The 13716-nt window shown below is 49.1% G+C and overlaps 1 protein-coding gene across 2 annotated transcripts in view; it reads right to left on the bottom strand.

Annotated features, from left to right (window-relative positions):
• Window positions 1-13716, bottom strand: part of USP10 (ubiquitin specific peptidase 10) — a 52554-nt gene that overhangs the window by 1219 nt on the left and 37619 nt on the right. For both annotated transcript variants that reach the window (XM_084757446.1, XM_084757445.1), the window contains exons 5-13: window positions 12717-12808; window positions 12111-12220; window positions 11298-11353; window positions 10975-11078; window positions 8056-8155; window positions 7225-7402; window positions 3609-3774; window positions 1943-2087; window positions 68-133 (exon numbers count right to left, since the gene is read on the bottom strand). In XM_084757446.1, coding sequence (XP_084613572.1) covers window positions 68-133; window positions 1943-2087; window positions 3609-3774; window positions 7225-7402; window positions 8056-8155; window positions 10975-11078; window positions 11298-11353; window positions 12111-12220; window positions 12717-12808 — 1017 coding nt within the window. The remainder of the gene's footprint in view (window positions 1-67; window positions 134-1942; window positions 2088-3608; window positions 3775-7224; window positions 7403-8055; window positions 8156-10974; window positions 11079-11297; window positions 11354-12110; window positions 12221-12716; window positions 12809-13716) is intronic.

Below are 13716 nucleotides of genomic sequence, written 5' to 3' on the forward strand. Positions count from 1 at the left end.
GGTTTGGCCTAGGACATACAGACTCGCTGCTCTCTGTGTCTGAGGAACAGTGGGCGAACATACCCACCTGCAAACAGCCTGTAGGTTCTGTGGCATTTAAAATTCTTATTTTTGACTCCTGGAGAAAGTAGTTCTGAAAAACAAAACAGCAACACTTCAGCAAAATCTTCGCAGAACAGTAGCACTGACTGTGACAGCCCCCACCGAACAATGCCCACACCACTTGAGGGCCAGAGGCTGGACGGACAGGCCATGGCCCAGAGCTGTGTCACAACAGAACCAGAAGGTATAGACAGGCATGGAGCAGGAGCCAACAGCACACCCAGCTCCTGCACTAGGAGGCAGGATCCAGGTACACCGTGGTGGGACAAAGGGAGGATCTCCCCAAGCTCAGGAAAAGACACTGCTGCCTGACTGCCTGACTGCCTGGGCTTGCCACACTCCCTGAGTTAGGCTCCAGCACCATCTAAGATGTTTGTCACAACTGTGACACTTTCAGGGCAGCTGTTCTGTGCTGGCGCAGATGCTCGGTGTGTGAAGTTTTTTTGGACTCTCAGAGCCACATTGTGAACACAGACTTGGCTCCTACACGTGCATTCTGACTTCCACATGGACACCAGGGCATGTGCGTGGACACACATAAACTATTTACAATGTATTGGGAAAAAATGGAGGGCAGCAGTGAGACGGCTCCCCAGGTAAAGGTTCTTGCTATACAAGCTGAGTGTCCCCAGTTGTATGGCCAGATCACAAATAAAAGGTGAGAGCTGACCTTTGAGGCCACATGGGCGCTTTGGCATGCCTGCCTACTCACACATCACAACACAAAACACATACATAACCCTTTAGCAAAGAAAAGGTTGCCTTCAGCCTGTATTATAGTAGAGTTCCGGTCTCTTGGAGTCCTTCAAAACATGCTGTCAGAGCTGGGTGGAGACAGCTCGGTGGCTGCTCTTGCAGAGGACCAGGGTCCAGCTCCCAGTACCCACACAGTGGCCCACACCCATCCATAACTCCATTTCTGGGGTATCTGACAAGCTCTTCTGATATCTGGGGGCACCAGGCAGGTATGTGGTACAAATACATGCAGATAAACAATTATATACTTTTTTTTTGGTATGAGAAGAGACAGGGTTTGTCTGTGTTAGCCTTGCCTGTCTTGGACTTGCTTTGTAGACCAAGCTGGCCTCGAACTCACAGTGAGCGATCTGCCTGCCTCTGCCTTCCAAGTGCTGAGATTTAAGGCATGAGCCACCATGCCTGGCTTACATACAATTTTTTTAAAAAAGTTTAGACCAAAACAATGTGTTTTCACTGTTGAGTGACACGGGCCCATGGAAGGCTGCGCTCAGCACATTGCTATGCAGTACCATATCTCACTGTCTAGGGACAGAAGGCATGCACTGCCAGTACCAGCTGCTGCCTATAGCTGCTCTTCTACTTTTCTGATCTAGTCAAATCATGTTTTGTTTCAGTTTTGTCTCTATCCATGCTGGGCACAGGCACATACCTTTAATGCCAGCACTCAGGAAGCTGAGACAGGCATTACAGAGTGAGCTCCAGGGCAGCCTGCACTTACTGCATTAATAGTGAGACCCTGCTTTAAAACACAAACACTAAACTAAACCAAAATATAAAACAAAATAGTAGGCTGGAGACAGGGCTCAGTGGTTAATGCTGGCTACTCTTTCAGATGACCTGGGTTTGATTACTACCATGGCAGCTGAAAGCCATCTGTGCCTCCAACCCCAGGGCCTCAGCGGCCTCTTCTGGCCTCCGCTAGCACCAGTCATGCACACAGGGCACAACCATACTGCAAGCAAAATACCCCTGAACCAAATAGGCCTACTTCTCTAACGAGAACTTCAGTATAAAAATCACAAATGTCGGTAAGTGTAAAGCGGAGAGAGCCCTGACTGGGCCTGTCGGGGCCCTGCATTACCTCGGCTGATCTCCAAGTCCACGGGGTAGTCAATGTTCTTGACCAGCTTCTGACACCCACCCGTCTTCTCATAGACGAAGCGCTTCAGGTGCAGCACAAGGACAGGGGGCAGCTTTTCCAGAGTCACTCTGCGGCTCACTTCAACCTGTGACAAAGTGGCTGGGGCTCACAGGCCTGCTTGGCGGCAGCAGCACCCTGAGGGGCTGCCCAGCCATACCCAGACCCCTCCAGACCCCTGCCAAAGCACCCATCTGTGGCCTCCAAGTGAAGACCTTGGCTCTACAGTGATAAACTGGCTAAGAACACACACTGACTGAGCGAAGGCTGGAACTGGCACGTACCAGCCTGTCCTTTCACTCTCATTCATAAACCCACTTAGTATCTTTCTCCAAACACACATTTTGAGTAACCCTGAAGCCATGTGTCCCTGTAACTGGCTTGTGGTTCTGTTATCACGTCCCTCTAGTTTTTTTTACGGTCTTTAGGAAGCACTAACTACGTGTGATGGAGGAATTCCCAGGCGAGCACGGAATGATCTTTCTGCCCACGCAGTACTGTTCCCAGGCTCTGCCTAGAGCTAGTGTTTGTTTTGTTTTTCTCCACGAAATCTATCTTCAGTCTTCCCTTGAAGCCTCATGGTTTACATGAAGAGAAAGAGAATCTAAGTAATCATTTGAAAGACAGCACTCCACCTCTGCAGAGTCACAGCGACAGGCTGAGCCAGGCGCCCCACACGGACACCTCTGCGGCCATCTCTTGCACAAACGTCCTCAGGCAGGCTCTTCTTACTCAGGCTGGCTACCAGGCTTCCTCCTCTGGCTCCTGGCACTTGATCATTTTTTAAACAAAACAACCACCAGAACCAAATCAGACCCTCCTCTGCAGATCCCCAGAGCATGGCGTGGCCTAGAGCAGGAGGCCTCAGGCCGCTGCAGCTGGGTTCTCTTCTCTACTCAGTGCACGAGTCACAGGAGGGCATTTCCTGAAGACAGGATTGTGCTGGGACCTTTTTTTAAAATCGTGTAGCCGTTACACTCCACTAGGAGTCCACAGCTTTCCAATGCCAGGACCTCTTCAAAAAAGTGGCACCCTAACCAGGCAGGCATTCAACCCTGCCAAGACAGCCTTGTGACTGCAATGCCAGGCTACAAAAGGCATGCTAGAGAAGATGGCCACAGATGCAGAGCGGGAGAGCAGGCACACCGAGACCCAGACTCTGGCCTCTCCCCACAAGCTCGTAACTGCTCACAATAGGGACTCAAGACTTTCTCCTTGTCTACTGACATCCAAGAGAAGCGTGCATCTGAACTGTCTGTCTGTCTGTCAGGGCCCCTAACGATCTGTGATCTTGCAACACAGATGTGCCCGGAACCGCCTTCGCACCCTAACTCAGCCTCTGCTGGAAATCGGCTGACTTCAGGGTACCAGAGTAGACTGCCAGAAAATGAAATGCAGACTGGGGTCGGGGACAGAAGGGAGACATTTCCGTGGGTCACAAGAGCCGGGGGCACAGCTGTTGGACCATCTGTTTTCAACTGGTCCATCCTGAAAATCTGGGGCTTTTCAGTAAAGTAACTGGCATGAGAGGTGGTTTCAAGTCAGCTTCTTTCATGTGAGCTGTGCTCTGTCCAAGCATGTAAGGGCTCCTGGCCAGCTGTGAACATACCTCCTGCTTGGTTTTGGTGGTGTAACCTTGGACAGCCTCTCTCGCCACCAAGCTTTCCAATGCATCCTGGACTGTGCGTATCTTGTCAGACTGGATATCCAACTGCAGTGTGAAAAATGGCTGCAAAGTGGCAGACTCTTTGGAGCTCTGCTGGTAAACCACAGACCTAAGGATTGCGATGAAAGACAGAAGAGATGTAAGAGGCCACTCTGTGTCACTTTCCCTAAAGATTAAAACAGAGAAGGAATAAACACTCAAAATAAGTTTATTCAGTATCACTCCCAGAAGACCAGAGACAACAGAAAAGCCAAAACCACTCTGATTTAAAAATAACTCCCGCTGACTACCAGCTTCCGTGATTAGCAACTGGTCCTGTGGTATCCAGCTTAACTCAGATGGTTCAACTTTCAAATTCTTCACTTGCACACCTGAGTACAGTGTGTAGCAGCTACTAAATTCGCCCACCTGGAAGGCTTTAACAGCGCACACAGCCTGTTCTGAGATGGAGGAAATCCCCAGGGGGAACAGGGCTTTTAATGCTGCTTTCAGTCTATAAAAACAACAGGAGGAGGAATGGGAGCAAGCCGAGGATAATAAAAACCATGTTAGCAATCCAGAAGAGAGGCAACTGGCCTTGTGGGTAGGGCACCGACTCAACTTTTCTTAGTTGTTGTTTTCCTGCATTTTTCTGTTTTTAAGTTCTTCTGAGTAAAAACTGTAAGCCCATCTCATCTCATTTAACCTCTTCCAGGAAACACTCTGAGATTCAATAAAAGACCTTGCTTGTGCAGCCTGGTGTCCTGGTTTATGAGAGAGTAAAGCTGGCGAGAGGTGACTTGGACTCCACAGGACAGACACCGTGAGAAGCAGCTGTTCTCTCAGGTCTAACGCCCCAACCTTCCTTTGGAGTGGGAAGACGACTGGTGGTCCTTCAGTCCCAAAACTTTAATGAAAGTAAAGCTGGGCAGTAGTGGCACGCCCCCTTTAATCCTAGCATTCCAGAAGCAGAGAAAGGTGGATCTGAGTTCAAGGCCATCCTGGTCTACAGATTCGCTCCAGGCCAGCCAGGGCTACATGGAGAAACCACCTTGTAAAACCAAAACAAAGTGCAGAAACAAGACTCTCTTGACTCCACAGTCCTAAATTTATCAGAAAAAGGGGGGTTGGGGGGGGGGCGTTGTGTTTCTCTAGGGGGAAAAAAAACCTGCAAAAAGACTGAATAACAGGAGGGGCTCTTGTCAGAATCAACAGTCTTATTCTGTCTTAAAAGCAGTCAGGTAGTCAGAACTCTATCAGCCAGGCACTTGGAAGGCTGAAGCAGGAGGAATGCCGTGAGTTTAGTCAGCAAGGGCAACTACAGAGATCCTGCCTTAAACAATCCTTGTCTAGGCTTGGGAGTGGCTGGGGCAGAGCATGCCTGCTGGTGTGTAAGAGGCCCCGTTCTAACCTCAGCACCTCACAGCAGGCCAGGTCCCTGTAATCCCAGCATCTGGGAGGTGGAGGAGCGAGGATCAGAACTCAGTCATCGTTAGCTGTGGCTGTACCTCCACTGCTGAGCTCACGGCCAGGCCAGCGTACATGAGACCCTGACTAAAATAATAAATAACAACAGTAATTCCTTATCTCTGCTTTTAAAGAACTTCAACACAAAGACCTTCCCCCACCCACTGGGACAGGAACCCCACAGAGGTTGGCTGGGGCACGCAACCATGACAGCAATTTCTTCCGGGGGCCGGGGTGGGGGTGGGGGGTGGGGTGAGGGGGGAGATTTTGGTTTTCCTGCCATCGCTCCTAGGCACACCTGAGATCTGTCATGCTGGCTATAGCTCATATTGCCCTTAGTGCAAAGGATGTGTTGTGGCAGCCTGAACGCTCATCGCCCCAGGCACGCTCAACAATCCCAACTCCAGGCTGGATGGCGAGGGCAGCAAAGGGCACAGGCGTGTTTCACTCTTGCTCGCCACCTGGCCTCTTGCTACTGGTACTCCTGCCACCATGGCTCATCCCAGGGCGGGGACGTGTCTGCCAAGACACGCCTTCCCCAGGCCAGGAAGCACACCAGAGGAAAAGGGGGCCTGTGCAATGTCACAGGGTGGCCCAGCTGGCTCCTCAGCCCTCCTCGTTTGGGGTGAGGTGGGGTGGGACAGAAGCAGAAAGAAGTTCCTGCTGAAAGCTGCTCAATCTGTTGCTGAGCAGACCCGCTTGCCACTGGCTCCTGAGAAGAGAGCTGTCTTTCAGTACAGCGCCCAGGCATACTCTGAAGCCAACTAAACCATCGTTGGAAGGTACCTTGGGACTTTTGCACTCAAAAGTCTCTAACGCAAATGAATGGGGAAAAGAGTCATTTAGAAGGATGACGTGAGTGAACAGAAAGCTGACTGAGGGACTGGTTTAGGTCCCAGGTCACATGTCCTCCTGTGCCAGTGCCTCCCTCTGTCCACTTCACTTTCTAGCTCATGAGGTTCTGGTGTCTAAATTATCTAGTCCATTCAGAATTGTTTCCCAGATAAACAACCTATGTGTTCATTGAAAAGCAAACGGATAAAGCCACCTTGGTGGGAGTATACGAAGGAGTATTACTCAGCTTTGGAAAAGGAGGTCCTGATACTTGCCAAAGCACGGGTGGCCTTGGAAGACATTACCCTAAGTAACTGGAGCTAGAAACAGAAGGAAAAGGCTGGATGGAGAGATGGCTCAGTGGTTAAGGTCCTGAGTTCAAATCCCAGCAACCACATGGTTGTTCACAACCATCTGTAATGTGATGTGATGCCCTCTTCTGGCCTGTGGGTGTACATGCAGACAGAACACTGTATATATAATAATAAATAAATAAATCTCAAAAAAAAAAAAAAAAAAGAAAAAAAGAAAAAGAAAAAAAAAGAAAAGAAAAAATAGGCTGGAGAGATGGCTCAGTAGTTAAGAGCACCACCTGCTCTTCCAAAGGTCCTGAGTTCAATTCCCAGCAACCACATGGTGGCTCATAACCATCTGTAATGTGATATGGCACCGTCTGCTGGTCTGCACAAGTACATGTAGGCAGGGCACTGTATACATAATAATAAATAAATCTTAAAAAAAAAAAAGAAAAGAAAAGAAAAAGAAACAGAAGGAAAATGATGTGTGCTCATGCTGCTGTACATTTGAAAGGGTCAACTGCAGACAGAGGCATAACCACAGCAAAGTCGGGGAAGAAAGCAGGAGGGCCAGGTCAGAGGGCACAAAGCGTCAGGGTGTACCAGTGTAGGGGTGACTGTGGCTGGGCTTGTCTGATGAGGAAAGGAGCAGCATGGGAGGTGGTCTGTGTGCTGACCAGTTCTCCACAGCCACCCGTGTTCAGAACATCATGCTATAGACTTAAACATGAGCAATCCATTTATTAAAGTACAGCAATACAATGCCTCCAGTCAGACACTCGTCTTTTTACCAGAACAAACAAGCCAGTTGGCTTTCTGACTATCAACAGTGAGCAATGGCCAGCACCCACAGGATCACTGAGGCACACAGCCCCTGGTGGCAGGGCATTAGGAAGAGCAAGAGAGAAGTGGGCAAAGCAGATGGGAGGAAGCATCCGGACACTCTCACACCTCCCCCTGTGGCAACATGGAAAAGCATAAACCTGATATGTCCACCGAAAATGCCAGTGATAGGTGTCTGAATGAAATCTGCCTGTCGGGTGACGGACGTCTTATTCTTGGGACCCACTTGCTCCCATTCGTCCTCACTCCCTTCGCCGGTGTCTTCCTGCTCTTCGTCCTCTATCAGGTGGCTTCTGGGCCCATTGGAAACAGTAAGTTCTGAAAAGGAAAGGTCTGCTTAGGCAACATCTTCAAGAACAAAATCTGCGAGCAAGCAGATTCTACAAGAGCTGTCTAACCAGTCGCCAGGGCCCAGCTGACAGCCTGGCTCTGTGTTCTGTCCCCTCTCTGCTTCCTGTGAGTGGATGAAATGTGGCTGTCTGGCTTGCCGCCGTGTTCCTCCACTGTGATGGATTCTGCCCCTCTGGGACCCTAAGCCAAAGTAAACCTTAACAGAACAGTGACTATGGCCTCAATCTCTTTCTGAGTAAAGGTTGAAGCAAGAGCACGGAGATGAACAAATTCCAGTTATCTGAGCCCAGCTTTCTCAGTGCTGTGCTAAAGGTAATAAAAAATAACTCGGTTTTTTGTTTGTTTGTTTTTGTTTTGTTTTTCAAGACAGGATTCTCTGTGTAGTCCCGGCAGTGCAGAACTTGCTGTGTAAACCAGGCTGGCTTCCAACTCACAGCGATCTACCTGCCTCTGCCTCCCAAGGGCTGGGAGGCAGCTACACCCTGCAAAGAACTAGTTTTTAATGTACCCTAAGCACTGATGGACAGGTAACCTCTGACCTGTGCGTGTGTAAGTGTAACATGGGCATTCAACCTTCCTTTAAGCCGCTGCCAGGCAAAGTCTCATATAGAGGAACCTACTTTCATGCGTGGGTGAAAGGAGCTTCTTCAGGCTCAGCATCTCCTCATGGAGTCCATTGAGGATGAAACCTAGGTACTCCTCCGCATCCTCCTGCCGGCCCTGAGAACAGACATGGCACATTAATTCTAACAACTGCAGTGAGGCCTACAGGACCCACAGCACCTGGAATACACCTCACCTCTGTCAAAACATTCCAGATCAGTGCATTCCCTAGAGTTGTCATGAGTTTGTTCTGTGGTTTTGGTTTGTTTTTTGTTTTTTGTTTTTGGAGACAAGGTTTCTCTGTGATAGACTTGGCTGTCCTGGACTCACTTTGTAGACCAGGCTGGCCTCGAACTCAAAGTGATCTGCATCTGTTGGGATTGAAGGTGTGCACCACCACGCCTGGCTGTTCTGTGCTTTTATAGTGGAATTCCTAGGCATACACTTTACCTTATAGTGTTAGAAAAATACAAAAAGCCAGGCATGGTGGTGCATACATTTGATCCCAGCACTCAGGAGGCAGAGGCAGGGGCATCCTGTGAATTCTAGGACAGTCTGGTCTACAGTAAGTTCTAGGCCAGCTAGGGCTACAAAGTGAGACAGTCACAAAATAACAAATAAACAAATGATTATTTTAAAACGGCTTTAAAAATATAGAGCTCATGAACAAGACACTGAAGGCCACTTCCTAAGGCAAGTGCTGAGCCACCATTCACATTCAGCACTGAGTGGCAACCCCATACCCAACTCTAGTCTCTGGACAGAACCACTGTCGAGGACTCAAGTCACAAGTGAAAAGCTACAGCTCCAAGTAATTAGGTGACTTAGAGACCCGCAAAGCCATTCAGAGACAGCGGTCGCCAGCTGCATGCCACGCAGCTCTTGTCATTCATCAGGACTTGCACAGGCAGCCATCTGCCTAGGGCTCCCGGGTGAAGCACACAGGTTTACTACACGATCTCCGAAAGGATCTGCAGACATGGCAGCATTGATGTTGCACACTCTGCCTATGTGCACCAAAAGGTACAACCCACCTGGCATGGGGACACAAGCTACTCAGGAGGCTGAGACAGGAGGGTCACAAGTTCAAGGCCAGCCTGGACAACCTAATGAGACTGGAGCTAGTGAGTCGAGCTCAGGTGCTACTGCTCACTTCCCAGGACATCCTAAACCAAAGCAGATAAAAGTCCTGCGTGCACATGCATGCAGGCACAGAAGGACACAGTCCATGTGCAGCAGAGTTCACACAGCAGGTGTGGACTGCAAGACCAGGAAAGGCCTAGGCTGGTGTCTATAAACCTGGACTTCAGAAAGACATCCATCCCTCCGAGAATGGATAAGAGACTGAGTCTAAGCACCCCAAAAACCCTACCAACCAGGCAGGACACCCTGCAATACTGAAGGACTACATGAATAGAATTAGGGTTGGCCACGGGGGTGGCACATATGGGGCATGTCTGAGGTTTTGCTCTAGACCTGTCTGCTGTTGAACTATGCCCACAACACAGCAGCTGCTGCAGCCTGCTAGGAAACCACCAAGCTTGAAGTTGGTCTTCAAGCGCTAGCTTGATGTTAACTTCCCACGTGCTTTACTCCCTATTCAGATCTAGCCAATGCACAGCACAGTCTCCACAGTTGTGTGGAGAGTGGGGATATGAACTCTGGTGCCCCCTATTTGACCACTTCCCCTTGGTGGGGAGGCCTGGTGGCACTCAGAGAAAGAGTAAGCAGGCTACCAGGATGAGACCTGATAGGCTATGATCATATATGGTGGCGGAGGAGGTCCCCTTCTGTCACATGCCTAGGGGAGGGGAATAGGGGGAGGGAGGGAGGGGGGAATGGGAAGGTACAAGTGAGAGGATAACAATTTAGATGGAATCTGAATAAATTATTTAAATAAAAAAAATTTTTAAGTGCTTTACTCCTAAGCATTCTTCCCTAGAGGGGCTCAGCTTGAGGAAGTTCTCTGAGCACTCCTCTCCCTCTGCTCCTGCCATCTGGCCTCCTCCAGGCTCTGCAGCTGCACGCTGTCACCACACTTCTCTTATGCTGTCTGGTTGTGCTTCTGATCCCCACCCTCAATAGAGCATCCCTAGTATCCTGAATCCCAAGTAGTAGGAACTGAAATTCCAAGACAACAAGAAAAGCTGTATCACAGGCATTTAAAAAAAAAAAAAAAAAAAAAGGCTGTGTAGCTGGCATCTTTCTTGTACACCTGGAAGCTCACTCTATTTAAAGCAATGTAGCTTCTATGCCACTTCATTTAAATGGCATTTTCTTAACTATTTTTCCTGTTTGTATAAAGTTTCCTTTACCTGAATTTGAACTGTTCATGCCAATGTATTACAGACTTGGAACTGGGAAGACCAGCTGAATGCTCTAGACAAATGCCTCAGTCATTCTCAAAAGCTCTCAGGACCATCCATAAGGCTTCTTGGCTCCTTTGCTCACTTGCCCTTAGTAACACAATATGCAGTATTAAGAAAAAACAAGAGGCAAGAGCCAAGTCAATGGAGCCTGAGCTGTAGCCTGAGCAGGAATAAGATGGAGGCTGGGTACTCCAGGAATCTCCACTCTACCCAAGTGCAGTGCAGCAGCAATGAGGGACAGAGTCAGGAGACAGGCCCTGCCCATAACCAGCTTGGACTCAGGTTAGCAGAGCTGGTGAGACTCAGTCCTTGATACCTGGTGCTGCTAAATGTGAGTAACTGGACACTAGCTTATCACGTGACTCCACTACATCTCCAGCACAGGCCATGTGGCACACATAAAGAGCAGCAACAACCACTGATGGTAGTTCAGGCTTATCCGCGACTTGCTCTCTAGCCCAGGCTAGGCTTGAATTCCCAGACGTCCTCTCGCCTCAGCCCTCTATCAGCTAGAACTACACCAGCTCACTGGAGCACTTTGTATGGCTGCCACAGAGCACCCCAGACCTTTTCAGACAGGCTCGACTTGATAACTGTCAGGAGTCTGTAAATGTATGTGGGTTCAAAGGCAGCTCCTGGGCGGATATCTCTCACGATTTTATCCCCGAGAGCTGCAAGAAAAACAGACAGATTCTGGTAACTAAACAGACAGCATAAAGGACAGAAAGCAAAGCCACCCAAACCCCCATCGCAGGAAGCTGAGATCCGGACAGGGAAATACCTAGATTTAAAAGGACATTTCTTTCCAACAAGACCACATCTACTACATGCTTGTTCCCCCATTCCACGTTCCCATTGACAAGGTCTCGCAGCTGCTCACTTTGACTCACCTTGGCGGGGTTTGGGAGGTACTGGCATATTAGTAAACTCGTTCATTAGCCGGACACTAAACAGAGAAAGGGGAAGCAGAGAACATGTTAGGAGCGGGCCTTGGCACAACAGCACACTAACCAGAAGCTGTGCCACCCATGTCAGCTGACATGACAGGACCCAGTGGGTTCTTACGTTAATATGTATTTTGGGGGGCCATTTTAAAATGGCAGTTTAGGCTGGCAAACAGTACAAGGTTTTCTATGAATCTGAAGGACGAAGCAGCAGAGTCTCATCGTACTTCAGGCTAACTTCCATAGAAAACCCCAACAGCATCTTCCTTTAAAAAGAATTCCAGAAGCTGGAGAGGTAGCTCAGTGGTACAAAGTCCTTGCTGCTCACGCAAGGAACAAGGGTCCAGTTCTCGGCACCCATTAGCGGCTCACAACTGGCTGTAACTCTAGGCCCAGGGGACCCAAGTCCTCTTCTGAGCTCCACGGGCAATGCACATCTGTGGTGCACTTACATATATGTATGCAAAACATACATAGAAAACTTTGTGGGGTTTTTTTGAGACAGGGTTTCTCTGCGTAGCCTTGGCTGTCCTGCATTCACTTTGTAGACCAGGCTGGCCTCAAATTCACAGGGATCCACCTGTCTCTGCCTCCCAAGTGCTGGGATTAAAGGCGCGCACCACCACGCCCGGCTCAGAAAACATAAAAGCAGAGCAGAAAGCTAGTCCAGCCCTCATCAGGAGAAAATCAAGAGCTGAGGGTTAGACTCAGCTCAGGGAGCGCCCCGAGCACTGGCACGCGTGGGATCTCTTTACTTACAAGCTATCTATCATCGGTGTTGATGTGCAAGGCCTTTGCACTTTTGAGTACAGAGGAATGAACTTCATCAGGTGATACATCGGAGGGCATGCCACCAAAGCCTGCAGAGTCTGAATGTTGCAGTAAGGAAGTGTAAAGGAAATGAAACAGACATATAATAAGATAAGCCAAGGACACCCAACTACTGTGATATGTAAACACAAAAAGAAATAAACCAAATAAGAGCATAGCTGCCTGGTAACGGCCATGTAGGGATCCGTTCTTGGCCAGGGTGACACATTCAAGAGCCTAGCTGAGCATCATGTTCTCACTAGTTAGAGCAAAGCTTCCAGTTCTATGTGACCACTCTGTCCTATCTACGGCCTCGCCAATGAGAACAGAACACGCCTGACTCTGTCCTTCCCAGGGCAACAGATCAATCCCTGTACAGAGGGTGGAGGAGTGGGGCTCGTGACTGAGTGTCACTGACTATGAAGTAGGCAGACCAAATGACGGCCCATTCAGAGTCCAGGCCAGCTGCCCTGTGGAAGTTGCACTAAGTCAAATAAACCCGGAGTGAAGAGCACCATGGCAGCCAGGCCTGGGGATGGCATCCAGGAAGGATACAGCATTAATGTAGCACCAGTTTCCTTTATTGATCAGCCCGCGGGGTTGCAATGACACTGGCTTATGTATTAGGGTTACAGTCTCCAGTAACTCTGCAAGAGTGAAGAAGCAAACGAAGACATTAACAACATTGCAGTGGGCAGTGTTTTTCTGAAGTGCTGAGACTCCTTCAGGAGAGCGTATGTCCTCAGAAGCCCTTATCATTAATGCTTCACTTAGTTCAACGCCAGCTTTGTTACTGAATGAGGAACCGGTTTTCAAAATAGTGTTTCCCTCCTAACATCATCAGTACTCATCTTTTGAGTGGATACTAGCAAGCACGATGGCCAGACATACCGACACACGCAGCAGCAGAGAGCAGATGTGGAAGACAGTGGCTTCCCCACCAAGCCTGACAGCACGCCTCACCGGCAGCAAAGTCTCCTGGATGGCTACCAGTTTCAAAGGTATGCCTTTCTACACAGTATGTATAAAAAATGTTTATACAAAGTGTGTGCCTCCTGGGCTCACACGAAACCTGGCATGTCACAGTGGGTGCTTGATGGCCGTGCAGTAAGTGACAACTGCTCCAGCCAGTCACTAATCAAATCATCGATTCATTCTGCCCTCTAACTCCTCACTCCACTCAGATGTAGGTCTCTCCTCAGATTCACCCCCTGAAACCACTTTTTCTCTTTTCAAGAAAACTATAAGGCTGGGCTCGGTGGCGCACACCGAGCAGGCTTTGGTGGCATGCACTCCCAGCACTTGGGAGGCAGAGGCAGGTGGATCACTGTGAGTTCGAGGCCAGCCTGGTCTAGAAAGCATGGATACGCAGAGAAACCATGTCTCGAAAAAAATCAAAAGAAAAAAAGGAGGAGGAGGAAACAAAGTAAAAAGAAAACTACAAATGTCTTCATCATCATTGGATTTTGAGAAAAGGTCTCACTAAGTGGCTTTGACTGACCTGATAATACATAGCCAAGACTAATCTCAAACTCAGTAATCCTTCTGCCTCAGC

The sequence above is a fragment of the Acomys minous genome (assembly GCF_964271855.1).
Source record: "Acomys minous genome assembly, chromosome: 14".
In the NCBI taxonomy this organism is placed as follows: Eukaryota; Metazoa; Chordata; class Mammalia; order Rodentia; family Muridae; genus Acomys; species Acomys minous.